The 26,411-nt window shown below is 44.5% G+C and overlaps 2 protein-coding genes across 6 annotated transcripts; one reads left to right on the top strand and one right to left on the bottom strand.

Moving 5' to 3' along the window:
* Nucleotides 1-172: 172 nt before the first annotated feature.
* LOC311105306 (cerebellar degeneration-related protein 2-like) lies at nt 173-12,366 on the top strand. Its single transcript, XM_084147411.1, has 5 exons — nt 173-618; nt 6,062-6,174; nt 8,708-8,856; nt 9,217-9,381; nt 9,557-12,366. Exons 1-5 carry the CDS (start codon nt 540-542, stop codon nt 10,551-10,553), a joined length of 1,503 nt encoding a protein of 500 aa, XP_084003537.1. The 5' UTR covers nt 173-539; the 3' UTR covers nt 10,554-12,366.
* Nucleotide 12,367: 1 nt separating this feature from the next.
* On the bottom strand, nt 12,368-26,313 carry LOC311105341 (rho GDP-dissociation inhibitor 1-like). Of its 5 annotated transcripts, none has more exons than XM_084147461.1 (6): nt 26,240-26,313; nt 17,177-17,372; nt 15,789-15,875; nt 14,999-15,075; nt 14,705-14,768; nt 12,368-14,245 (listed from the first exon to the last, which is right to left on the bottom strand). In XM_084147461.1, the coding sequence occupies exons 2-6, from the start codon at nt 17,364-17,366 to the stop codon at nt 14,046-14,048; spliced, it is 618 nt and encodes a 205-aa protein (XP_084003587.1). In that variant the 5' UTR covers nt 17,367-17,372; nt 26,240-26,313; the 3' UTR covers nt 12,368-14,045. The 5 variants fall into 5 exon arrangements, with proteins under 5 accessions (XP_084003587.1, XP_084003591.1, XP_084003588.1 ...); XM_084147465.1 differs by having other exon boundaries at nt 15,789-15,872; nt 26,240-26,306; XM_084147462.1 differs by having other exon boundaries at nt 17,177-17,369; nt 26,240-26,306.
* Nucleotides 26,314-26,411: the final 98 nt, after the last annotated feature.

The raw sequence follows: 26,411 nt of genomic DNA, 5'->3' as shown, positions 1-26,411 counted from the left end.
AGGGGGTTGGGGATCGTTGCAGAATGGATCAGGAGAGATATGGGTGCGAAGCACGAGTGAGTGGGGGCGTGTAACAACAGCTGGAGGCCTACGTAAATCACAACAGGGGGGAAATTATGCGTGGCATTTGCCAGTGTCACACATTTGTTCAGTGAACGTACACGTCTCAATATTGTACAATTATTGGGTACCTCATTCTCAATTTTTATTGTAGGCCGACAGTGCTGTCGTTGCATATAAGGACTTGCTTGCAGTGTCCAGTTTGTGCGTGTATTTGTCGGGCTTGAGATATGAATTTAGTGTCAGGTGCGGTAAAAGAACGCATCTGTCTCATTCGAATGGTTCATTACAGAATGTTGGGGGCAGGTGCGCCCGCGGTTTTCCTCGTGAATGTTAAAGGTTGCTGAAAGGGTTACGGTTTGGGAGGCTGCGCTGTTCGAGATTTGTTGATCATACGACGCATGCTTTCGCTTCCGGGCGAGCAGTCAGAGATTTTACAGAGCGCCGGGTGAACATCCACAACGATAGACCGAGCATCGATGCTTCGTGCAGGCAGGATGGAGGAGTTTGTTACGGAGGAAGATGAGCCATGGTACGACCAACGGGATTTGGAGCAGGGTGAGTAGACTGACACACCATTGTTGTTACATTGTGGCCGTTGTGGTTATATTTGTTGCAGGTTTTGTTTAGCGTATGTATGCGAATCGTTCCGTTACAATGTTACAGTAAAAACAGTCACAGCAAAAAGCAGCTGATGCTGACTACAGACCTCATCACTGTCATTTAATGCAACGACCTGAAGATGTATCAAATTATGCTAATTGCACTTCAAGAAAATAAGACAATATTATTGACATTGTTCATTTGAAGAATTCATGACATGTTCTGTCATTTTGGCTCTATATACAAGCGTGCTTATCTGGAATGGACTACTGTCTTAATTGTAAGTATTATCCTTGATATGATCAAACTGACATTTTGTGATGGAGCTCATGCACTTTCTAAGACAGACCCCAACACCCCAAGTCCCATACATTTGAGTAGAAGGCGTGGGAACTATCGAAATGCTGCTCCATGTTACACACACATTCTCTCTCTCTCTCTCTCTCTCTCTCTCTCTCTCTCTCTCTATCTCTCTCTCTCTCTCTCTCTCTCTCTGACACACACAGGCCTACTTCCATCTCTCTCATTTCTACCTCTCTGTGTATAGGCACTGCTCTAGACGTCCCCTTAATAAATTATGGAGCTTCCTGCCTTTGCCAATTATTCTGATCTTGTCAGTAAAGTGCGTGTTCTCAGAATAACCCTACTGTCCGTCTGATTTCACCATCCATCTCTCTCCTCATATATGATGGATGGTCACGTGCCAACCCTTGGCTCTCAGGGTTCTTTTCCTCAAGTCACCAAAATGCTGAGTCGTGGTTCTGCCTGGCACAGGGATGTGCTGGTGAGGTATTAGGTGATAGCCTGACATCAGGCTGCCGGAGAGTTGGCAGACAAACAGAGAGATGGTAGGATATTCAGGGAGAGAAATGGTTGACATTCTCAGGATTCTGTGGAATTGTGAACAAAGATTATATAGAGTTGCAATCTCAGAGTGAGGAAAATGTCAGTTCTCTTTAAATATATTACTGGCTAGACTGGAGACACAGGACATTTACTAACCACTCATATCTGTACTCTGATGAATCATAGGGATCAACAATGGAGACTCTCCCAATGAAGCTATGTTTCGAGATGCTTGTTGAAAAGGCACATAATACACATTTTTATTTTACATTTTAGTCATTTAGCAGATGCTCTTATCCAGAGCGACTTACAGTTAGTGAGTTCATACATTTTGTTTTTTGTCATACTTTTTTTTTCATGCACACAACCTTTTCTATTCATCCAGGGCTTAGTCTGATAATACATCCCTCCTATAGAGTGACACACCCCTTTTGTATCTGTTCTGCAATTATTTGATTTAGTTAACTCGATTGAACCCCATCGTCTGTCGCTTCCTCCACTAATGGCTAGATAGACATAGATGAGGGCATGTGTAGTCTCTGCGCTCACTCCCTGTGTATTGAACTGGCTGAGCAGAGTCACCCACCTCTGATCTTATCCCCATATTTCTAAACATAGAACGGGAAAGAAGCTATCGTTTTAGCATTTTAAATGTCCCCACAAATTACGATATAGATCAAAGCTGTATTTTCCTAGCAATCATTCATTCTAAAGGGTAAGGTTGGTATATTAGGATAGTAGGTGGTGTGAGTTCCAGATGGTGTGAAGAGGTATGTACAGTGAGGGGAAAAAGTATTTGATCCCCTGCTGATTTTGTACGTTTGCCCACTGACAAAGACATGATCAGTCTATAATTTTAATGGTAGGTTTATTTCAACAGTGAGAGACAGAATAACAACAACAAAATCCAGAAAAACGAATGTCAAAAAATTTATAAATTGATTTGCATTTTAATGAGGGAAATAAGTATTTGACCCCTCTGCAAAACATTACTTAGTACTTGGTGGCAAAACCCTTGTTGGCAATCAGAGGTCAGACGTTTCTTGTAGTTGGCCACCAGGTTTGCACACATCTCAGGAGGGATTTTGTCCCACTCCTCTTTACAGATCTTCTCCCAGTCATTAAGGTTTCGAGGCTGACGTTTGGCACCTCAAACCTTCAGCTCCCTCCACAGATTTTCTATGGGATTAAGGTCTGGAGACTAGCTAGGCCACTCCAGGACCTTAATGTGCTTCTTCTTGAGCCACTCCTTTGTTGCCTTGGCTGTGTGTTTTGGGTCATTGTCATGCTGGAATACCCATCCACGACCCATTTTCAATGCCCTGGCTGAGGGAAGGAGGTTCTCACCCAAGATTTGACGGTACATGGCCCCGTCCATCGTCCCTTTGATGCGGTGAAGTTGTCCTGTCCCCATAGCAGAAAAACACCCCCAAAGCATAATGTTTCCACCTTCATGTTTGATGGTGGGAATGGTGTTCTTGGGGTCATAGGCAGCATTCCTCCTCCTCCAAACACGGCGAGTTGAGTTGATGCCAAAGAGCTCGATTTTGGTCTCATCTGACCACAACACTTTCACCCAGTTCTCCTCTGAATCATTCAGATGTTCATTGGCAAACTTCAGACAGGCATGTATATGTGCTTTCTTGAGCAGGGGGACCTTGTGGGTGCTGCAGGATTTCAGTCCTTCACGGCGTAGTGTGTTACCAATTGTTTTCTTGGTGACTATGGTCCCAGCTGCCTTGAGATCATTGACAAGATCCTCCCGTGTAGTTCTGGGCTGATTCCTCACCGTTCTCATGATCATTGCAACTCCACGAGGTGAGATCTTGCATGGAGCCCCAGGCCGAGGGAGATTGACAGTTCTTTTGTGTTTCTTCCATTTGCGAATAATCGCACCAACTGTTGTCACCTTCTCACCAAGCTGCTTGGCGATGGTCTTGTAGCCCATTCCAGCCTTGTGTAGGTCTACAATCTTGTCCCTGACATCCTTGGAGAGCTCTTTGGTCTTGGCCATGGTGGAGAGTTTGGAATTTGATTGATTGATTGCTTCTGTGGACAGGTGTCTTTTATACAGGTAACAAGCTGAGATTAGGAGCACTCCCTTTTAAGAGTGTGCTCCTAATCTCAGCTCGTTACCTGTATAAAAGACACCTGGGAGCCAGAAATCTTTCTGATTGAGAGGGGGTCTAATACTTATTTCCCTCATTCAAATGCAAATCAATTTAACATTTTTGACATGCGTTTTTCTGGATTTTGTTGTTGTTATTTTGTCTCTCACTGTTCAAATAAACCTACCATTAAAATTATAGACTGATAATTTCTTTGTCTGTGGGCAAACGTACAAAATCAGCTACTTTCAAATACTTTTTTCCCTCACTGTATATGTCCTTCCCTAGCCCAGGCCTTGCCTCGTCCTCCACATCACCTCATTGACCGATGACCCCAGAGAATGAAAGCAGCTTTGCGTCTCATCAGTGTTTCGCTGGTCTGGTCAGGGTTTGGCAACCTGGTGGATTCTGCTGTTCTGCAGCCAGCAGCAGGCTCTATCTCATCTCACAGTGTTATTCAATATGGAGAGTCAGAGCATTAAGCCCAGCTGGATGATCTGATTAGGGGGCCCCAGACACGGTCTCTAAGACTGGGATCAGAGATTTCAGCCTGGGGGTTAGAAAGATTTTGGAGGTGACCCTGCATGTAAAATTGTATTAGTACAGTTTTAGCATGCTGTTCCAACCAAGGGGTCATATTGTATTTGCTATGGTCTACTTCCACTCACTTTCACACACGGAGTGAATATGTGATCATTATGTAAGTGATCTGTATTCAGGGCTGCTCACCTATTGCCCTCAGTGGTCATTATCATCAGCTCAACATGTATAGCCTGTCTGTCCAGATGGTAGGGTATGATGTCATAGTTGTAGCAGCTGGTGCAGTGTGGTTGTGATGTGCTTCACTAGATGCTATATGAGTTATACACATCTGAGGGCATAAGGATGATGCAGAGCCACACGTGCAGAAGGCTGCAGTGCACATGAGCTGTGTGTGTGCCAAGGTTGCCATGGGGAGATGATGTCAGTTTGACAGTGATTCTTATATGATATTCACTTGTACTTAATGAAGTGGGTACATGATTTCTCCTATTTACTGGGATATCTTTTGCCCTCTCTCAGCAAGCTTCTTATTCCTCTTATCCGTTTGCCAGCACTAACAACCGTTGTGCGGCAGCCTTTGATAAAGGCACAACCCTAAGATTACATCATTTTTAGGCCTTAGACAATGTGTACCAGGCACCTGTGTGTTGGTCACGTAGCGTTTGTGTTGTAGATGGTAGGACCCCCCTGTTATCTTCTGTCCATTGTGTTAAAACAGCAAATTACAGCCTGACCTTGGGCTGTAGTGGAGATATGGTAGCCTACAGATGAGCTAATTACATTTTTAGCTATGTGTTGAAGACGGGCCTCTTGTCCTTTGCCCCTCTGTCCTTTTTTATTTGTTAGCTCCTGTTGCCTTACTTGTGTTATCTCTCTGATACCAAACCATGCATTGTGCTGATAAAATGCTGCATTCATGTTCCCTAATGGATGTCAGTTGTTCTGTTTCACACCCCTCTCCTCCTCCCAATATACTGTCATGGACTCTGAGTAGTGGGGCAGGCATGTTGGAGCCAGGAGTCAACAATGCTCCCCTCCTCATCCCTACTCTCAGTCCATGTAGGCCTCGTCACTGCAGCAGCCGATGAATAATGGATCCATCAAGCTGCTCGTGGAAACCAAGTGGCTCGCTGCCCTTAGCCCTCCCAGTGCTTTGTTGTTCAGATGGGATCATGTTTGTTACCTTGTTTGTATGTGTGTTTATTTGTGGAGATGTTTGTCAAAGCAGATTGAGAGCAGAGATGTGCTGGGGTTTATTGTTTAACCTTTTCCCCAGAAACCAATCTTGTTGTGACAATAAAGGATATTTGTGTAGTAACCAATGCAGAGAGACTATTGATTTAGCTAAAACCTTTATGCTTGTATGTACAGACTGTACAGCCGCTCTTCTTTTGGAGTGGGGTAATAAGAACTAACAGGGATATTTCTGTCATTCTGACCATGAGTAATGGTCAATGAGCTCTGAGATTACCTGTATTGGTGTGTTCTGCCCAGAGTAATCCAGACAGAGCCTGTGCTAACTAGGTTTTCTCCCTTAGTCTCCTCCTTTCTCCTGCAGTCAGACTCCATTTTCTTGAGCTCATCTTGGCAGAGGTCACGAAAGCTGGTCTTATTCAGAAAAGATAGAGGATTAAAAAAAAATAAACTCCAGCAGGGGGAATTGAATGAGGGGATTTTCTCTCTACTGCTCGCTCTTATTGATTTTGAAATGAGGAGGCGAAGTCTTAAATTCATCACTTTAAGGAAAGCCAGAAAGCATTGCATGAATGGAGTTAAAACAGTCTATAATGATCCAATGCAATACTTGAACTGAGCTGGGCTAACGCAGCAACAACCAATATTACTGTCTCTCTCCATTCTCCTCTGTCTCTCTCCATTCTCCTCTCTGTCCCCTCTCACAGATCTGCACCTGGCAGCCGAGCTGGGGAAGACCCTTCTGGAGCGCAACAAGGAGCTGGAGGACTCCCTACAACAGATGTACATCAACAATGAGGAACAGGTGCAGGAGATCGAGGTACAGCATGACACCACTTTGGCACCACTTTCACGAACTATGTGTGAGCGTGTGTACATGTCATGATTGATGTTGATGTCATGATTGATCCTGCAAAGTGCCCTGCCGCTGGTTCGAATCCCAGAGCCGACTAGGTGAAAAATCTGTAAGTCGCTCTGGATAAAAGCGCCTGGTAAATTACTAAAATGTAAAAAATATTTAATGTTGAATTGTTGAGAGGCCATATTGGCAAGCATGGCTCCAGACTGGTGTGTTAGCTGGAATGTGTGGGTTTTAAACTGCTGACGATGCACTTGATGATCCTGAAAAGTACCTCTTCTCTCTAGGCTAGCACAATTACATTCTCCTTGATGCGCCATCAAGCCATTTAAACCCTGCAGAGCTCTGATAGGAGAGGAGCAGAGTGCAGCTGCCTGAGAGAGCGCGAGAGGAAGAGAGAGTGTGTGTTTACATAGAGTGTGCGGCTGTGTGGGAGAGGGGAACCCACTGACTCCTCTGAGTGAAATCTGCCACCTCATTAGACAACAAAGACTGCCTTATTAGGCAACAACAAAGCTGCCTGCTGACGGCCACATCAACCAATCACACACTTTAATCTGCTGGAGAAGAAAAATAGTTGATCCACACTTGTTTGTGTAGACAGGAATTAGGAAACTGTGACACTATGATCTTGCTTAACCTTAATGGAATCCTGTCAAATCTATGTGACTGATTTTTTTTTTACAGCAAATCCTGAGTGTGTCTGGCATTGGGTGTCATTGGATGTATCTCAATAGTCTAAAACGGCTTCCTCTCCTCCTCTTGTCTCCTTCATCTGCACTGATGGAACATATACAGTGGGGAGAACAAGTATTTGATACACTGCCGATTTTGCAGGTTTTCCTACTTACAAAGCATGTAGAGGTCTGTAATTTTTATCATAGGTACACTTCAACTGTGAGAGAAAAATCCAGAAAATCACATTGTATGATTTTTAAGTAATTAATTTGCATTTTATTGCATGACATAAGTATTTGATCACCTACCAACCAGTAAGAATTCCGGCTCTCACTGACCTGTTAGTTTTTCTTTAAGAAGCCCTCCTGTTCTCCACTCATTACCTGTATTAACTGCACCTGTTTGAACTCGTTACCTGTATAAAAGACACCTGTCCACACACTCAATCAAACAGACTCCAACCTCTCCACAATGGCCAAGACCAGAGAGCTGTGTAAGGACATCAGGGATAAAATTGTAGACCTGCACAAGGCTGGGATGGGCTACAGGACAATAGGCAAGCAGTTTGGTGAGAAGGCAACAACTGTTGGCGCAATTATTAGAAAATGGAAGAAGTTCAAGATGACGGTCAGTCACCCTCGGTCTGGGGCGCCATGTAAGATCTCACCTCGTGGGGCATCAATGATCATGAGGAAGGTGAGGGATCAGCCCAGAACTACACGGCAGGACCTGGTCAATGACCTGAAGAGAGCTGGGACTACAGTCTCAAAGAAAACCATTAGTAACACACTACGCCGTCATGGATTAAAATCCTGCAGCGCATGCAAGGTCCCCTGCTCAAGCCAGTGCATGTCCAGGCCCGTCTGAAGTTTGCCAATGACCATCTGGATGATCCAGAGGAGGAATGGGAGAAGGTCATGTGGTCTGATGAGACAAAAATAGAGCTTTTTGGTCTAAACTCCACTCGCTGTGTTTGGAGGAAGAAGAAGGATGAGTACAACCCCAAGAACACCATCCCAACCATGAAGCATGGAGGTGGAAACATCATTCTTTGGGGATGCTTTTCTGCAAAGGGGACAGGACGACTGCACCGTATTGAGGGGAGGATGGATGGGGCCATGTATTGCGAGATCTTGGCCAACAACCTCCTTCCCTCAGTAAGAGCATTGAAGATGGGTCGTGGCTGGGTCTTCCAGCATGACAACGACCCAAATCACACAGCCAGGGCAACTAAGGAGTGGCTCCGTAAGAAGCATCTCAAGGTCCTGGAGTGGCCTAGCCAGTCTCCAGACCTGAACCCAATAGAAAATCTTTGGAGGGAGCTGAAAGTCCGTATTGCCCAGCGACAGCCCCGAAACCTGAAGGATCTGGAGAAGGTCTGTATGGAGGAGTGGGCCAAAATCCCTGCTGCAGTGTGTGCAAACCTGGTCAAGACCTACAGGGAACGTATGATCTCTGTAATTGCAAACAGGTTTCTGTACCAAATATTAAGTTCTGCTTTTTTGATGTATCAAATACTTATGTCATGCAATAAAATGCAAATTCATAACTTAAAAATCATACAATGTGATTTTCTGGATTTTTGTTTTAGATTCCGTCTCTCACAGTTGAAGTGTACCTATGATAAAAATTACAGACCTCTACATGCTTTGTAAGTAGGAAAACCTGCAAAATCGGCAGTGTATCAAATACTTGTTCTCCCCACTGTAGATGTCCAGTTATTTTACATCCGTTTTAGACTATTTCAATAAAGTCTCGGTATATGTGTCTCCCTGTAAGGTCCATGTCTTCATTCACATGTATATTCCCCCTGCAGTACCTGTCCAAGCAGCTGGAGATGCTGAGGGAGATGAACGAGCAGCATGCAAAGGTCTACGAGCAGCTAGACGTGACAGCCAGAGAGCTGGAGATCACCAATGAGAAACTGGTTATAGAGAGCAAGGCCTCGCAGCAGAAGATAGACAGGTGAGGGGGAATACTCTCCTGAGTTGTCCTAGCTGCTATGATCCACAATATGAGCATTCACTCTATGTAAGACTGTGTACCATGACCCGTTTCTTCATGGTGTTTATACCAAGGATTTCTAAGAAATGCTAAGAAATATTTGGGTTAAGAGTTAACAAGCTTAGTTCTTGAATGGTTCTTACTGTTCATAGTAAATAAATGCCTCACCGTTGTTTTCGTAACACAGGCTCAGTATAGTCACAGTACAGTATTGTACATTATGTCGTGATGTAAATAAGATTTAGTCCACTTTTTTATTTTATTTTTTACATTTTTGTTATGTGAAGGTTTCATTTTATATGTGTGTGTGTGTGCTTACAGGTTGACGGGTACCATGGAGACACTGCAGGCTCAGGTGGATACCATGACAGCTCGTGTGGAGGAGTTACGTACGCTAGAGGAGCTGAAGGTTCACAGAGAGAAGAGGGAGCGACGCAAGACTGTCCACTCCTTCCCCTGCCTCAAAGAACTCTGCACTGCACCAAGGTACAGTAAGGAGCAATGCTCTATGAAGTTTCTATCAAAAGTCCAAAGTACTGTATGGGGAAAATATGCTTAGTACATTTGTCAAATGACCTGAATGTATGGTGTTCAGATTACATAAGACTACAATCCCCCTGCTGTAACCTCGCGCTCCTCTGTGTGATGTAACGCTCTACAGGTATGAGGATGGCTTCCTGGTGGCCAACCCCGGCAGTGTGGACCTGGTGTCTGAGCGTGAGCGCCGGCCCCTGGACGAGGAAAACGAGCGTCTAAAGGGCGTGATCTCCTCCCTGAGGTCCGCCATGGTGGCAGAGCGTGGCCGGAGGGAGGGGGCAGAGAGGGAGTGCACAGCCGTGCTGCAGGAGTTTGAGCTCCTGGAACAGCGCCTCCTGGGGGCTGAGGGCTGCCAGCTGCGGGTGCAGGAGCTGGAGGCGGAGCTACAGGAGATGCAGCAGCTGAGGAGGTCCCGGGTGTGTCTGTTGGATGAGGGTCTGGAGCAGACCCTGCTCAACAACGCCCCCGAGACCGACACACCTGAGGAGGGACCGGGGCAAGCGGAGGGAGGTGAGGGGACTGGGGAGTCTGGGGGGACAGGAGGAGGGGGGCAGCAGGGAGGCCCTGTGAGGAAGAGCTGCAGTGACACGGCGCTCAACACCATCTCGGCCGACGATGCCTCGGGCAGGCGACAGGGCAGCTACGCGATCCAAGCCAACGGCGCGCGCAAGCGGGGCATGTCCATCCTGAGGGAGGTGGACGAGCAGTACCACGCCCTGCTGGAGAAATACGAGGAGCTGCTGGGGAAGTGCCGGCGCCACGAGGAGAGCATGTGCCACACGGGGGTGCAGACGTCACGCCCAGTCTCCAGAGACCCCTCCATGAAGGACTACAGCATGGCCACCCCCGGCCCCTCCTCAGCCATGGCGGCTGCTGCTGCACCCCCCACCCCGCCCCAGACCCCCTCCACCCCAGAGGCCCTGGAGGGCATCAGCCGGCAGGTAGACCAGGTGGACAAGCGGCTGGGCCAGAACACCCCAGAGTACAAGGCCCTGTTCAAAGAGATCTTCTCCCGCCTGCAGAAGACCAAGAGTGAAGTGAACTCCACCAAGGGAGTCCCCAAGGGTAGAAAGTCCCCAAGGGTAGGAAGTCCTAAGGGAAGAAAGTCCAAAGACAAATGAGCTGCTTTCGTGATACTACTGAACATGACCTCTCCTGATACTACTGAACATGACCTCTCCTGGTACTACTGAACATGACCTCTCCTGGTACTACTGAACATGACCTCTCCTGATACTACTGAACTTGACCTCTCCTGGTACTACTGAACGGGACCTCTCCTGGTACTACTGAACGTGACCTCTCCTGGTACTACTGAACGTGACCTCTCCTGGTACTACTGAACGTGACCTCTCCTGATACTACTGAACGTGACCTCTCCTGGTAATACTGAACATGACCTCTGCTGGTAATACTGAACATGACTTCTCCTGGTACTACTGAACATGCAACAATGGGTACAAAAGCCACAGATTTGTTTCTCTTTGTTTGACCATGTTGCTTGTTCAAAGTGGTCACTTGATGTCTTAATGACAGGTTACCTGTACTGCACAGGGGAAATTATACAATTTACTGTAGATGCTCTGTGATCCCCTCTGCTGTTTTCTTCATCTTTCTGGATACTGCCACATTTCACCCATCCCAATGTGAATGAATGAATTGTAAATCTCTGACAACATTCATCATCTGGGTAGATGAAATGCCTTGTTTCTTGATCTAACTTCACGTCATTTATGACAACCTAGTCGTGCACTAAAATCTGTTTGACCCGTCTTTGGTCAAGACAATCCAGTACAATGTTTAAATGACTGACCGTGTATACTGAGACTGCACTAATTATACTTAAAATTTATAAATAACTGCTATTTTAATGGTTTTGCCAATGATGACTGACGAATAACGTGCAGAGCTATTCATAAAATGTGTTTTCAAAAACAATGTATAGTTAAATATTCCTGATATTCACAATGAATAACACTTTTGCCTTAACATCTTAGGCTTGATGCATTTACATTTTAGTCATTTAGCAGACGCTCTTATCCAGAGCGACTTACAGTTAGTGAGTGCATACATTATTTTTTGTATTTTTCAAACCCACAACCCTGGCGTTGCAAACACCATGCTCTACCAACTGAGCTACATCCCTGCCGGCCATTCCCTCCCCTACCCTGGACGACGCTAGGCCAATTGTGCGCCGCCCCATGGGTCTCCCGGTCGCGGCCGGCTACGACAGAGCCTGGATTCGAACCATGCATGCATCAATCCAACATAAATTGGCTTTGAAATCAGGTGAAACTAGTAGACTTTAATTGAGAGAGCCTATGGTACTCAAGGAAGTAGTAACTTGTTCTAAAATAAATACTGTATGTTAACTGTAAAACTATATCAGTGTATTGGTGAATTTACCTCTGTAAAAGGATTCTCAAGATGGCTATGAAAATGTTGCCAAAATGGAGTTAGTTCTCTAGCTGGGACAACCTGAGGACCTCCTGATGATGCACTGCATAGGAATTGAACTCTCAACCACACATGACTAAGCTACTGTAACTATGTATTTATTTTCTCTGGAAGCACTGACTCAGACAATGGGTACATCTCCATGGCTCCTTGTTTTCTGGACTGCTTATTTCAAGTACACATCTTACATAAGGGGCTCTAGCTGCCATGTCTTATCAGTGCTTTGGTTTTTCATTTTAATATTTTCCTCATTCTCTTGTGTACAAACTTCATGTGATATGGTCTTCTATGCATTGGTAGACGACCATCAATGTTCTCAACATTGTTCTGTTCAATGAGAAAGCTTGCGTGTGTGTGTGTGTGTGTTAGATGGAGCATGTATGATAGATGGGTAAAGATGGTTTACAGAATGTTGTACTTCACAGAAGAACAGTGTAAAAAGTAACATGTCTTCATTGATTAAAAAAGACACCATGACTTCCAGTCTGAAGACTTTAATGTGACACAGGTGAACAGTAATCTCCAGGTGGCATAGGAGTAGTTACAAAGAATCAAAACCATACTGAAAATGATCCAATGAAGCATACTGAACCAGTGAAACCAAACAAAGCCCGAGCCCTACATCACAGGTTATGACGTTGAAAAATGGAGTGTACAAAAATAACAAGGTTATGTAGTAGTAAGAGGTCTTGGCCGTTCTCGTTCTACTTGAAACTCTGGGTCTGTGTACAAGTTAGACCTGACCTAAAACATCAGGTCCAGGAGTCTATACACAGGGTCAAAGTTCAACTATTTGATGTTGAGCACCCATTCTGAATGTCTGAAAGTCAACAGACCTTAGCAGAGAGCAGCTTGTGGTTGTAAAGGCTAGAGGCACAGCCAGTTTTGGTAATCCTGGAGTCGATTCATACTCGAGGTGAGCGGATTAACAACCCTTGTGTGACATTCCCCTCTGCCCACAAGGCCCCATATCTGAGACGCTACAGTAATGGAGTTAGTGACTGAAATAAGGCCTCGAGATCTGCTTAGAGGGCATTTGACGACAACTAAGAAAAAATGTGCTCCTTAACAAAACCAGGTTCTTTATATTAAACACATTCATGTCAGCAAACGGCACTGAAGGTGGTCCACATTGAGACCACCTGACATGGTGAGGCGGGAAGGGAGCAGAGATGGCCGCTGTTCACTTTCATGGTCTACTTCTACTGGCTAATCTAGAAAGAAGGTACAAGCATCTCAATGGTCTGTCTGATCATCTGTTAGCACCTGCACATTTAGCCTAATACTCTTTTACTCAAACCCTGTTGGAGGTTCTCGTAAGAATCTGACAGTTCTTGTTCTAAAGGCAAATGGCTCTTAGTGATCATTTCCTTCATCGTTAGTTCTACAGGAATCCTCTTTAAGGCCACATGGCTGCTGAATGAACTAGGTAGGGAGGTCAAAACCCTGATCAGGGAGAGGCACACTTGCACCTTCAGCAGGGGGTCACAGTGCCTCTGGCAGACTGGCGGTAAGTGCTGTTGATGCCGCCTCTTAACCATTAGGCATTCACACCAGTTCCAGAATAAACAAAATTGTGTGGACTCTGGTACATATAATCTGCTCAAAGGCTTTCCACTGACAGAGGGCAACGTCAACAAAGAGTACAGTATGGGCCTACAACAGCCTTTAACACACAGCAACACCCCCTTTAAAATGCATTACAAGGCAGATCATGGTCGTATAAAACAAGCGGAAGGAAGGGGGGGGGGGTAAAAAGGAATGTAAGACAGAAGACGGGATGAAGGGGGAAGGATTGAGGAATTCACACAGCTGATTACCAATGACATCCATATCAAGAGCATTAACAGATCAATCTATCGGTTTTTTCATTATTTTTTAAAATATTTATATACAAACTAACAAACACAAATTCATGATTGTGCACATGGTTTGCTTTCTCTACATATTCAATACTCAGCTTCACAAGGAGTGCATGTGGGGGGGAATGGCATGACAAAGTGATTGGAATGAAACTACAGCAGGGATTGGGGTGGACGAGAGAGCAATTTGCCTTAATTACTTATCACATAATTATAAATTCAAAATAATGATGGGGGAATAAGACTGAGGGATGAACAGAAGAGGGGATGGGGAAGAATTCAGTTGACGGGGACTCAGTCTTTCCACTCTTTCTTGATGTTGAGGTTCCACTCCCAGGAGAGGTGGTCGTGCTTATCGTCATCAGTGAACTTGGACTTGATGTTGTAGGTGCCGCGGGCCAGCATGCCTTTAGGGGCCTCCTCCAGAGGGGTCAGGAACTCATACTCTGCCGGCCGCGGCCCGTAGCTCCCTACCATGTAGTCTGACTTGTCAACTACACAGAGAGATGAATGAGGGAGAAGATAAATGAGGGAGAAAGGAACGAGAGGGGCTTATATTTATTTTTCAAAGTTGCCTCTGTTGATAAAAACAGGCCACCTTTCTGCATCATCAAATACAAATATTTAGGCCACTCCGGAAATCATTTAATGACCGCGTAGGAATGCCAATGTAAATACCTCATCTACCAACTTCACCTAATTACTGTGTGCACAGGTGAATACAGTCACCTGAGTTGACCAGGCCACTCTAACATCCAATCCCAGATACACCCCTAACCCCTGTCTCCAATGCACTTGTTGTGGATAACTGAGATAATTGGATAAGTATAAGCAACATGGTCATATACCCACATTGTCCTCTAGATGGAAGGTACACTATATTGCTTGACCTTATCCGGGCTTCTCAAATCCTCACAGTAGACAGAGCAAGACAATGAAATGGCAGAACTTACCCTTGACTCCTTTCCTGTAGGTCTGCTGGGCATACTTCAGTCCCGACACAATCTCCTTGTTGACCTGCAGACAGAGACAACAGTCAGTGATGAGGTCACATCCTCTTTCCACATCCACCCCTCGGATAAGACAGCAGCCCTTTCATGATAGGACATGGTGTGTATTCTGCTTACAATTGAATTTCAATGACCAAAATAGCTTGAGAGTGGCCAGGCTGACACTGGTCATGTTAGTTCGATTGGATTAACAGACAGACAACACGTTGGTGAAAAAGGCCAGGCTCATTCATTTACCTTGAAGCTGATCTTTATCCTGTACTCCACGCCTTCCTTCAGGACAAAGGACTGTTTCTTAAAGGATTCCAGGTCTCCTGAGGGGGTTGAGCAGAGGGAAAGAGGCAGCCAGACCACAGAAAGAGAACATCAGAGACCCTCAGGCAGAGTGAATGCAGGAGAGGAGTATATAACCCTGTTCCAATACGTGCAATGTGCAAAGTTCTTCCCTGGAAGTAATCGTGTTAGACTGGATAGGTGAAAGGCGTCAGATCAGTGATTCAGCGTCTTTAAAAATGCAAGGCAAGTATTCCAACAGGGCTGTAGCCTGCTATTAGTGTCCACTAGATGGTGCTTCCCTGTATGTGAGTTCAGCTCTATGGCCTTGGTTTCTTCCCTGTAGTTGGCTCTACAGGCCATATGAGGACAGAAGTGTCTCAAACCAGCAGAAGAAATGCCTCATTAACTCAAATAATGAACCAATCCATTACGAATGGCACATGGAATTTGCCTAATATGTTGACTGGAAAACGTATGTTTGTAAACCATAGCTGGCCAGGTGTTGCGGCTGCTATGCACAATTGCGGCTGCTATGAGGCAATGTCTCTTGTCTCCAATGGTAAGCTTTAGTTCCACCCTCACACATTCATGTGGAAAATATTACATGTGCTCACTACAAAGGCTTCTTTTCACACTAAAACAGAAGTCTTTCAATATGGCCAGCCTTTCCTCAAAAGGTGCACCTCAGTGTATTCAGAAACACACCCTCTAAATACCACTCATACTACAGCCACTCTGCTGCTCTACTCACCCTGTAGGTCAAGGGTCAGGGGCAGTGGCGCCGTCTCACACATCAGGGTCAAGCGTGTCACCTGGACATTGGGAGCGTTGGGGTCTACTGGGACAATGGGAAAAAACAAAGCAAAGTATAAAATAGTTAAATGGTCTACACAAACAAAATGGACTATTATAAGCAGTGCACATTTAATTATTTAGAGTCTAAGATGTTGGGGGAGGGGCTTAAGATCATTTCGTTTTTTGACTTTGAAGTTTAGGACCAAATATGAACAAATGTTGATAAAATAGAAACGCATTGAATAACACATTCATAAATGGCAAAAAGTACAGTCAAAAACGAAATCATAAGAAACAAGGTTTTAAAAGTGTATGTCCTAAGTCTAGGTGATATATATTTTTTAACTACTCTGGAAATATTTTTTTTTTTGGGTAGACACAAAACTACCTTCATACTTCCATTCGTTTATTTTCACCGGTACCGGTTACATTCAGATGAGTCGCGTGACACAAAATGGAGACCGTGTTCGTGAGAAGCTCCCCTTTCCATAGGTTGGTCATAATAGTTTGCAGGTCAAACTGTTCCGACGCTACGGACTTTTACGCGAGAAACCGATTTTCGGGATGTCTCATGGTCTGACAAACACTGCTTTAGCTCTGCCACCTTTCAGATGCAGAAGTGCGACACTGCCGGATGCGGTGGATTGATACGCATCCAAATGCAAAAAAAAAAAAAAAGCTTAAATTGATTTTGATGGGGATTTTTTTGTTATGTAACTTCGATTGATGAACCGGTGCGTCAATCAACTCTAGGGAGTTAAGTCAATAGACTGAAGCAGAGAGCTACAGCAGTTCATGAAGAACAGTTCAACTGTGGATAATGACATTTGCAACGGATGGAAGTAAGTATCAGACATAAACAATGTGAAGATATTTCCACCAGCGATCATCTCAGTCTATGATACTGAAGCTCTAACTAAAGCCCAGGCAGCGTGGCCTCCTTTCCAGTCAGTAGCCTGTATCTACCAGCCTGTATCTAGCTCACAGACTGTTGCAGGTGTCAGCTCCTGACCAGTCTGAGGAGGGCTAACTGTCACTGCTGTACCCACTGAGCACCAAGACTGCCAGCCTATTGCCCTCTTCTTCCCTCTCTTATGGGATTTGCAAACTCATTCAATTAAATCCCTGAAAAGAAAGCCTGCTGAAAGACTTGAAAAGTAGGTAGGAGGGAATTATAAGAAAATAAACAAAGATGGTTGCACTAGATGTGGATCTGTTTGTTTATCAGGTCGAGAGAGAGAGAGAAACAGTCTGCAGGGCTGTTGTGTCCAAATTGCATGAGTATGTCTGCAGCGTGTGTCCGTATGTCTCTACAACGTGTGTAGTTGGAGCAGCAACACCAACCTGCAGCCGCGGCGGCGTTCCCTAGCAGGGCCTCTTTGTACTTGCGCAGACTCTCGTCGTCCTTGTCCAGCTCCTGGATCTCCTGCAGACTCTTCTGGGCGGGGGGCTTGTAGTTAACCCCGCCCTCCGCCTCCTCGTTGGCCGCTGCGATGGCCGCCAGCTGTTCCGGGGTGGGATCCTGCTCTGCCATAGTCTACTGAGAGAGAGAGAGGGAGACACACACAGGTCAGGAGGCCTGGTCCAATACGTTGAAAATACATCAACTAACTGCAAGGCAAAACAATGTAAAAACACTGTTGTTGCGTAGTGAGCACAAAACACTTGAAAAAGCCCTCCAAGGCACTGTCTTACCGAAAAACATAAAAGTATTTATTAAGTTACATCGCAGGAGGACAAGATTAAAAACAGCACACTTGAGCGTACTCTCTGAATACTTTGTCAGGGTGAAATATTGGTCCTCCCTACAGTACCTGGACTTATGGTAAATCACTGGTCTGAAATGACAGAATTGGTAAAAGATGTTTAGTAGAGACCTCACATGCTACTATCCAATGAATCATGTGAGATTGGTTATTATTACAAGGGAGGGAGGTAAGGATGTTTTATTTTCAAACTATTCAAGCAGGGCCAGAGTTTGAAAGATGGTAGCAGCAAAGACGGTTTAGTATGAACCAATAAAAATCCCCGATCACGTAGGCGATGTCATGGCGATGTTGGCTAGCTAAGCTCATGCGCAGAAACACGTCATCAGGTCTAGCGATCGTCTCGCGCCGAACTGCGCATGTGCAGGCCGTCAAATCAAAGTTGTTTTTGGCAAAAATTCAAACGAGTCAGTTTGTCACTTTCACAAGTAATAACATGTTTCTAGGAAATTTTTCATTTCTCTCATTGACTTCTCAAACCCCGGTCTGGTCTGAAGTCTGCTTCGCAGAACATCAGAAGTCTCACGATGTTGGGCCTCTGGGTTTAGAAACTCTGTGGTAACAGTCAACACACCACTTCCCAGATGCTCATTAAGTTCCTTTAATTAAATCTTATTTGCATGCAGTGTGGGGCAGGCACCAAGTTAATAGGGTTTCCTGGTAGATAATGGATTTACATCCTTCTCTCATTGCACATTGATCTCAGCAGCCTTATTGCTGCTGTGAAGCAATACCCAATCACACACACAGAGCCAGGGCATGTGACTGAGCCTGACCAGAGCTTTCTATTGAGATAAAGGTTTCTGGGCCTGACTCACACGTCCTGGCTTGGACTACATTGGACCACGGAGGGCTGGGTGGTCGAAATGCAGATCTTTATCTCAACTCAAACCCTCTCCCTCCTTCCTCTACCACACTGTAGTGAGCTACAGTCAGGCTTCTGTGGATCAAGCAGATAACATGCTAATGTGGGGAGCAGCACTGCATTACCAGTCAACATCAATTAGGGTCTGGGGAGAGTGATGCTACGCAGGAATCAGGACAATGATATTAGGGGATATGTAGATATTCCATAAAAAATCTGCCGTTTCCAGCTACAATAGCCATTTACAACATTAACAATGTCTACACTGTATTTCTGATCAATTTGATGTTATTTTAAATGGACAAAAAAATTGCTTTTCTTTCGAAAACAAGGACTATACTAAGTGACCCCAAACTTTTGAACGGTAGTGTATATGTCTAGCTGGTGTAATACCTCTTCTATACCGAGGTGATTTCATAACACTGCAGCTCTGTGGTTTCTGTCTTCCTTCCTGCAGACTGGCCTCCTTGTTCCTCTTGTGGTATTTTGAGTGATTGGCACAGAGCGCCTCTCTGTATCCCTGTACACACCACAGACAGTCAGCAGTGTAGAGTCCTTAGTGGTAGCAGTTCAGCTTGATGGAGCCAATGCCGTGCTGCATTTTCCACTGATACATTAGTGATTTACTGCAGTACTGTATCTCTAATACTTTAAGGCATACTTTACCACAGACCAATAGTTTTTTCCCCACAGCAATAAATGATAGGCCTATTCCTTCTCTGGGTAAAAATCTTAAACTCTGCACCGACAGGACAGGTCAAGGCTACTTCTAGTGCTTTTATCAGCTTACTGTACTTTGTTAAGTGGAATTTCAACTGAGAGACTGTAAATCCATTGACTCAATGTGTTACTGGGGAACAGACACCAGCTGGCCCAAATTACATGACAACAAAGCAAATCAACTTGGAAAAAGCTAATCAACTTGGCCTGTGCTGTAGCACTGTGTAATTACGCCGTAATACACAAGTGTATTACAATCAATTAACTGAGCAACATTGAGTATCTCTGACGAATTGTAAAACAGAAAATGGCAAGGGTAAGATTACTACTTTGACAAAAGGCGCAGGTAGACCTCCACTGACACAATACAGAACAATGCCAGTATGTTTGTGGATGTCAGTCAGTTCACAGGAAACCACCTAACCAACAATGAGACAGGAAGCCTAGGCTATGCTATATATCACACACTGTCATGCTCATGCAGTAGTAGAGTTTGAAACATACTTGTTCTAGGACCACATGCCAATATATTGAGAGAAACCTTAGGCCCATAACAATAGTAGACAAACATTCCATAACAAAACAGGCCTGTGCTCTAAAAAGCCACGTAGAACACCTCGGGGGAAGAGCAATGTGTGAAAGATGCTGATAAAACGACTTTCCATCACACCAATGTTATTATTGGGCTACACACAAACACACACTGCAAAGAGAAGTTCAACATTGATGTTGCGCCATGAGAAAGGCTCCAGATGTTGAACACAGATGCCGATATTATCTCGGTGACATAACACAACATAAAATCCCAGCTCAACACGCAATCCCAGCAACAGTACATTTTTTTTAAAATCACACCACTGCAAACAAGGCTCCTGCCAGGCTCTCAAACCTCTCACCACACTAACCAGAGTTCCACCCCCTCCTCGCTCTGTAATCCTCTCCCTCCCTCGGTCCCTCTCTGTTTTGCATAGCGCCTGGCATACACAGATGGACCTGCGCCAAGCAGGAACAGGGAGCACATTGCAAAACCTTTCCCAAACAGGGCCTCTCCACATTCCCATTAAAGCAGAAATTCCTGTTCTGTTAGCAGTAGTGTGTTTTGGCAGCTCAGCTTTGCAAATGTGTGTGAAGTTGGAGAAATAGTGAGAGGGACTTGTTGTTAGGAGTGGGAGGATGGGACCAGATTCAGGGATAATGTGCCATCTTTCTCACATCATCTCTATTAATTTGGCAGTCTCTCCTTCTCATGTGCTAGCCTAGATCCAGTCCTGAGCATTGGTGGACTGCCGCTGCATACCGAGCTGTCCCCCAAGGGGAAGGTGTGGAGGAGTGGTGTCGTGATAAATGAGAGGGACATACTTTAGGAGTGCCATATTTCTCTGCTGCTTACGCACACCACAGCACAGTCCCTCATGACTGACCTGGTGCGGGGTCAAGCAGCTACAGCTGGAGGGGATGTGTGCTTCAGAATTAGTGGATCAATAAAGAGAGGGGGTGAGATCAGGAAAGAGTGACAAACAAGAGTGTGAAAAACAACAAGCATACTGTTGGGAGTACTAGGATGGGAGACGGGGGCTAGAGTTAAAAATAGTACAATGCAACAATTATGACAATACACATTTTAGTAGAAACGGATATGAAGCACCACCCGAGCAGTGACCCCACTTCAGTCGCACACGTTTATCATTTTGGCCATTGCTTGGCATGACTGCCTAATGCCCAGAGGCAAACAAGTAGACTATAAACACTGTTCAATAGTTGGCAGCCATCTCATTCTCAACACAGTTTGGCTTGCATAGAGAAAGTGAATGGAGCACATTCAGTTTCTGGCTTGACCTACCACGTCAAGATAATGATTCATATGCAATCTTCACTAAGCACGAAATTGAGGTCCATTGAGCTCAATGAAATAGATTAGGCCTAGTTTCAACAATAACATGAGTCCCAATAAAAAAAATTCCACCAGCTGACACGGCACCAATACTGACTGACTACAGAAATAAATAGGCCTTGTTTTGCTCATCGCTGCTAGTGATGTGTTTTGGTATAACTGAGGTATAAATACGGGTACTGATCGGCTCATGTGTCAACATTGAACCCCTCTCACTGGTTCTTACCATTGGCAGCTGAATACCACTAGCTTTAATTGGAGGATTATCCCCATTTGATCAGGCTCAGGAACACAGTCATCCAAACACTCTGGTTTCTAGAGTAGCTGACACCCAGATTAGGGCTGTTCCTTAGCAACAATTAGAGCAGTAAGATTATTGGGATAGAGATGACTGCTAATAAGGCATTGGGGGATAGTGAAGGGGAAGTGTTTGGGGGTGTCAGTTGTGACGCATCAAGAGGATTCCACTGACAAACCTCATTGGTGTCCTCTAGAGATTCAAGGGTCTTCATTACCAAATTCAACAAGGGCGAGATACGCCTCCTGAGGTGATGAAAATGGCTAAGGACATTGTGGTTGGTGGAGGAGGCTTTCTGTAAGCAGGACACAAACATAAAGCAGTTCAGCACAGGTCAGAGTTAGAGGGGAAACTGACAGGAACTCAAAGACAAAACGTTAAGTTCCTCTTTTCCTTCAAAAGTTATTTTATAGTTTTAACTCTGAAAATGTCTTTGTCAGAAACCTGATCTTAAGCCAAGAAAAAAGGTTAACAAGAAAGGGTTCCTCCATGAAATTGCCAGCTCATAAATCATTCCTCTGTAGTAAAGGTCACATAGCTTTCCACTTTTTCTATTCGTCTAACTAACCCATTCACTGTGTACTCTCATAGGACTTCACCTTTGACATTTCACAGGGAAGAGTACAGGAAAAGGACAGCACAAGACTGACAGCAATTCAAATTGAATTTTAATAGATGACACGATACATTACAAATGCTAAAATAAAATAAATAAACATAGCATTTACTGCAATCTAGTGTCTCAGCCATGTCCCAGTTCTCAGGCGGGGTAAAAAAAGTGACCGCCCAAGTGTGTTCTGCAATAGAGTACAGCTGGCATTGTCCAAAAGCTACAGTTAGCTTTAAAACACAGAGGGGAAGGAGACATGTCAGTCAGGACTAGAGAGGAAGGGATTGAGAAATCACAGATTACGTCATCATTAATTGGGCCTAACACCAACGCCAGGCCTCTGATAAACCTACCTAATCACTGACACAACCACCTCCAGGAACATTGTGCTGTACCAACCTTAGATTTGGCAAGCAGCCTGGATACTCTTTTTATCCTGACTGCTGATATCACACACAGAACATCTATGGCTAGTTTGATCCTCTCTGTTCTGTCTCGCTCTCTCCCATAGGCCTAGCTCTGAGTGTGAACTTTTGCATTTCTCTCTTTCCTCCCCACAGGACGCCCTGTTTCATGTGTCCTTGTGTGTAGCTTTGTGACGCCCTTCTAGACTTCTGTGGCATTTACCAGTGCTTGACTTCCTTGTGCTCTGCAGCACTTTTGTCTGCTATGATTGTATGTTTCCTTCTTGTTCTGCCGAAAACATGACTCACATCCGCTAGTTAGAGAAGAGAGCGGTGTTTAACCACACCGTGTTGGACTGTACTTAAACACACATCGTAATGCAAAATACTTCTAAATGATCCCCTTGACTTCACCTGTAAGCCTTTCTCCACCTGACGATATCCCCATTGCAGTCTTGATTTGTTAGCAGGTATTCAGGTAAGCAACGCTGGCTTGATGTAATGTCAACAGACACACGCTGGGCTGCTGCACAAAGCAGAGGATGAAGCACTAAATACAGAACAGTGCCTTCAGGAAGGAGGATTGCAGCCAGGAACTCCTGGCAGAGCTGATGCAATGCAGTAGGCACTCATTTCCACAGAGTGAGACATTAATAAACAGAGCAGAGAGGAGCCAAAATTGAGGAAGCATCTGATGAAAGAAAAATATATTCTACCTCAAGGGGGAAAACTAGAACATATACGGTCTGAGCATTAAAAATAGCCGGTCTGAGAAATCACTCTGTATAGACGCAGCAGGAAGCCAAGAGTGAGTGGGAGTGCCAAGGTGCCAGCTGAAAGGTCAGGGCTCTCTCCCTGCACGGTGGGGGGGCCTAGCGAGTAGCGACACATGCCCGGATTATGTCTGCCTCCCTTGGCAACAGCAAGGCATCAGCAGCCACTATGGACAGTAATAAGCCTACTGTTGTATGGTGGCTCCATTCAGTTGGGCTTTTTAGTGTGGTGTCATTGACAGAGCAAGGACCTGATGATGGGTGGTAAACTTGATGGTACTAGTCATGTGGTCAGAGGAACATCTCAACAAAAAACAAAAAAGTATGCACGGTGTAACATTTCCCCTCTGGTGGATGACAACAATGACTAAATAAGGACATATCCAGCATGAAGGGAAGCCATTTCCTTTTGAATCAGGTGTATGTGAAGGCTGATATCCCCTGGGGGGCTTCTGGTCTGTTGTTCAGGCTAAGCTACAGTACAATGAGGAGGAACAGCAGAAGAGAAGAGCTAATCTTTAACACTGCTGTATGTGTGGAGATGCTGGCCAGTGTCCTCGTTTCTAGTCCCTTGCGAGTTAGAGCAAAAACAGACGGGACTGACGTGCCACTTAAAGGCAGAAAGAGGACAGATAGCCAACTGGCTCTGAGAGAAAAGGAGTCGCCATCAGGCCTGGTTCTTGTCAGGACAGGCCATAGGAGTGGGAGGAATGTGTGGGAGGCGTCATTAAATGCCTCCATACATCAATTGTGGAGAGTTGTCTTTATGTCCACTGTGTGCTAAATATTGTAGGCCATCAGATGGTGCTGTGCTCAACCCTGAATTTAATCTCCTTTGGTTTACTACAATTTCCCCAGCCAGATCCCCTCTCTTAATGCAGAGTGACAGGGAAGTAGAGGCAAGGAAAGAGAAGCGTAGCGATTAGCCACAGCAATGTAGCCTACCCTTTAATGGTGGTTAGAAATCAGCTGGGAGAGAGATGGAAGCTTGCTCACTTTTAAGATGAAAAATAGCTGTGCATCTTGATCAAAAACCAGGTTAAGATTGGTTCCTGGAATCATGTGGAGTAATGTCCAAGGCATGTGGTTGTCGAATGAGAAGTTAACACTTACATGTCAATCCAAAGGCTGGAATATTCTCTAAAAAGTCCTATTAAATAACATAGCATAGAAAACATGAAACCAATTATTGTTGATTAGGTGTACTGAAAAACATCACATCAGGGATTTCAAATCTCTAGTCCTATTCACAACAACAAAAAAGCCAGTAGAAAAACAGCATTCCCAGATGAGAAAGCAATGGTAGTGGTGAGCTACCATTGATTGGATAGTGGTAAAGGGGACATAGATGCCCACAGTATCCCTATGGATCAATACATCGCCTCTCTCCATTGCCACAAACTGACAGGGCAATACAAAACGCCACATGAACTGAATAACACAGCCTAGTGACGCCCTACGGCTGAAAATAATCCTTCTACCCCCCCACCCCACCCCAAAAAAACCAAATATATATATATATATATAAAACAAATGAAAATTAAAAATATACTCTAAAAATTAAAAAATATAATAAATCATAAGTTATTTTTTATTAGAAAAACAAACAAAAAATGGTAAAGTGGTTGTCCCACTAGCTATCATAAAGTGAATGCACCGATTTGTAAATCGCTCTGGATAAGAGCGTCTGCTAAATGACGTAAATGTAAAATATGAAGACGCAATTTGGCTCCGAGTGTATATCAATTAAGTCAACAGTACTTGCCCCTGGACCTCTGGAAATATTACATATTAATATGTAGAGTTATTGTTTTTATTCCTGTAGCATTGAACATTGTAAGCTTGTTGAGTTAACAATAACAAGGCTAGGGGACCTTTGAGCTGCTTAAACATCCAGCAGATGCTGTAGTGTTCTGATGTAGGTCGATAAGCGCAACAATTGGAGCAGTTTGAGTATGTCGAAATGTGAGTATGTTTGCTTTACCTTACAGATATTGTAAATTATTTTACTTACAGTGAGTCAACTACCTGTAAATAAATAATACTAGGAGGAAAAGGTTACGTTTGGTGAAGACCTAAGACTCGCCCTGGCCTGGGCCTACTCTCAAACAGAAGGAACAAGAAATCTACCGCGCCATTCGTCAGAAACAGGAAGGAAAGGAGGCATCATGTTCGGAAAAAGCCAGCCCTCGCAGTTTTGCAAGCATGTCACCGCCAGTCTATCGGGTTACTGGGCCTAATGATTTTCAGAAAATATGCACACGTTTGTATGCCATATATACACACACACACACACACACACACACACGTCCTAACAGATAGGCTGACTGGGTTTAAAAGTTGAATTATGTCAAGTGTGCCAGTCAGTTGGTGAGTCATCCTGGGTCTGTCAGTCAAATCCGAATTTAGGCCTATTTTAAATACAGATCTGTATCATCACACTCACTTTCAGAGAGGGGTTATAAATAATATTTGTACCAATTTACAGGATTTTCTCATTTCCTTTAGTAAAGTTGAAGAAAAACATGTTTAATTAATGAATAATCGCGGACAATGAACTTGCATTCCAGGAAGTGGCAACTGCTGACAAAATGTGAGCAACTTTCATGACATCAAAAATGTGCCTATGTATACCCATTCATTGGGTCTGATAAAAAAAAGTTACTTGTTTGTTCTTGAATAGGGTTGTTTTACAATTCATTTAATTACTTGCTTAGTCAACAGGATCAATTCACAGATCAACTTAGTGGGTACTCACAAGAATAGCCTAACTCCATGGACAGAGATGACTTATCACTGTATAATTAAATTAATGGAACTGCCAACAACCACAGAGCAAACAAAGTGACAACAGTTCCTGATCTGCGTCACAATTAAGATGAGTGGTCTACCGTAGTCGATTGAAGCTAGCCATCATGTTGCAAGTTGCTAGTTAGTTTGTAACAAATTGCAAAAGTAACCAGAGCTCGCGAATTTGAACTACCACAAATTGACGTACAAAAGAGCTATCAACGTTGAAGCTTAAATTCAATACAGACAAAATGTTTGAAAAGTTGATAAAACATTTGCTCGGACCTTACCGTTATGCTGCTGCTACGCTGGAGTACGCGCCACTAAATGGCGAGGAGGGAGCAGCTCAAGTCCAACGCACAGCACGCTTCCGGGAATATTGACGCACACTACAAAGGTAGTCCGAATGTAGGCTGGCGCTCAGTGACAGAAGCCTGGTGTCATGTGCACTAGGTAGGTAAC

Source organism: Coregonus lavaretus (assembly GCF_964263955.1).
Source record: "Coregonus lavaretus genome assembly, chromosome: 2".
Taxonomy (NCBI): domain Eukaryota; kingdom Metazoa; phylum Chordata; class Actinopteri; order Salmoniformes; family Salmonidae; genus Coregonus; species Coregonus lavaretus.
Note: the sequence above shows the minus strand (reverse complement) of the source record. Positions and strands in the feature narration are given on the sequence as shown.

What these genes read in the sequence shown, in the direction of transcription:
- LOC311105341 (XM_084147461.1), bottom strand. Translation starts at nt 17,366, where the DNA reads ATGGCAGAGCAGGATCCCACCCCGGAACAGCTGGCGGCCATCGCAGCG. An exon ending in GGATAAAGATCAGCTTCAAG is followed by an intron (nt 14,769 to 14,998) that starts GTAAATGAATGA and finishes CTCTGTCTGCAG; the next exon opens with GTCAACAAGGAGATTGTGTC. An exon ending in CTACAGGAAAGGAGTCAAGG is followed by an intron (nt 14,246 to 14,704) that starts GTAAGTTCTGCC and finishes CTCTCTGTGTAG; the next exon opens with TTGACAAGTCAGACTACATG.
- LOC311105306 (XM_084147411.1), top strand. Translation starts at nt 540, where the DNA reads ATGCTTCGTGCAGGCAGGATGGAGGAGTTTGTTACGGAGGAAGATGAG. An exon ending in CCAACGGGATTTGGAGCAGG is followed by an intron (nt 619 to 6,061) that starts GTGAGTAGACTG and finishes CCCCTCTCACAG; the next exon opens with ATCTGCACCTGGCAGCCGAG. An exon ending in GAACTCTGCACTGCACCAAG is followed by an intron (nt 9,382 to 9,556) that starts GTACAGTAAGGA and finishes AACGCTCTACAG; the next exon opens with GTATGAGGATGGCTTCCTGG.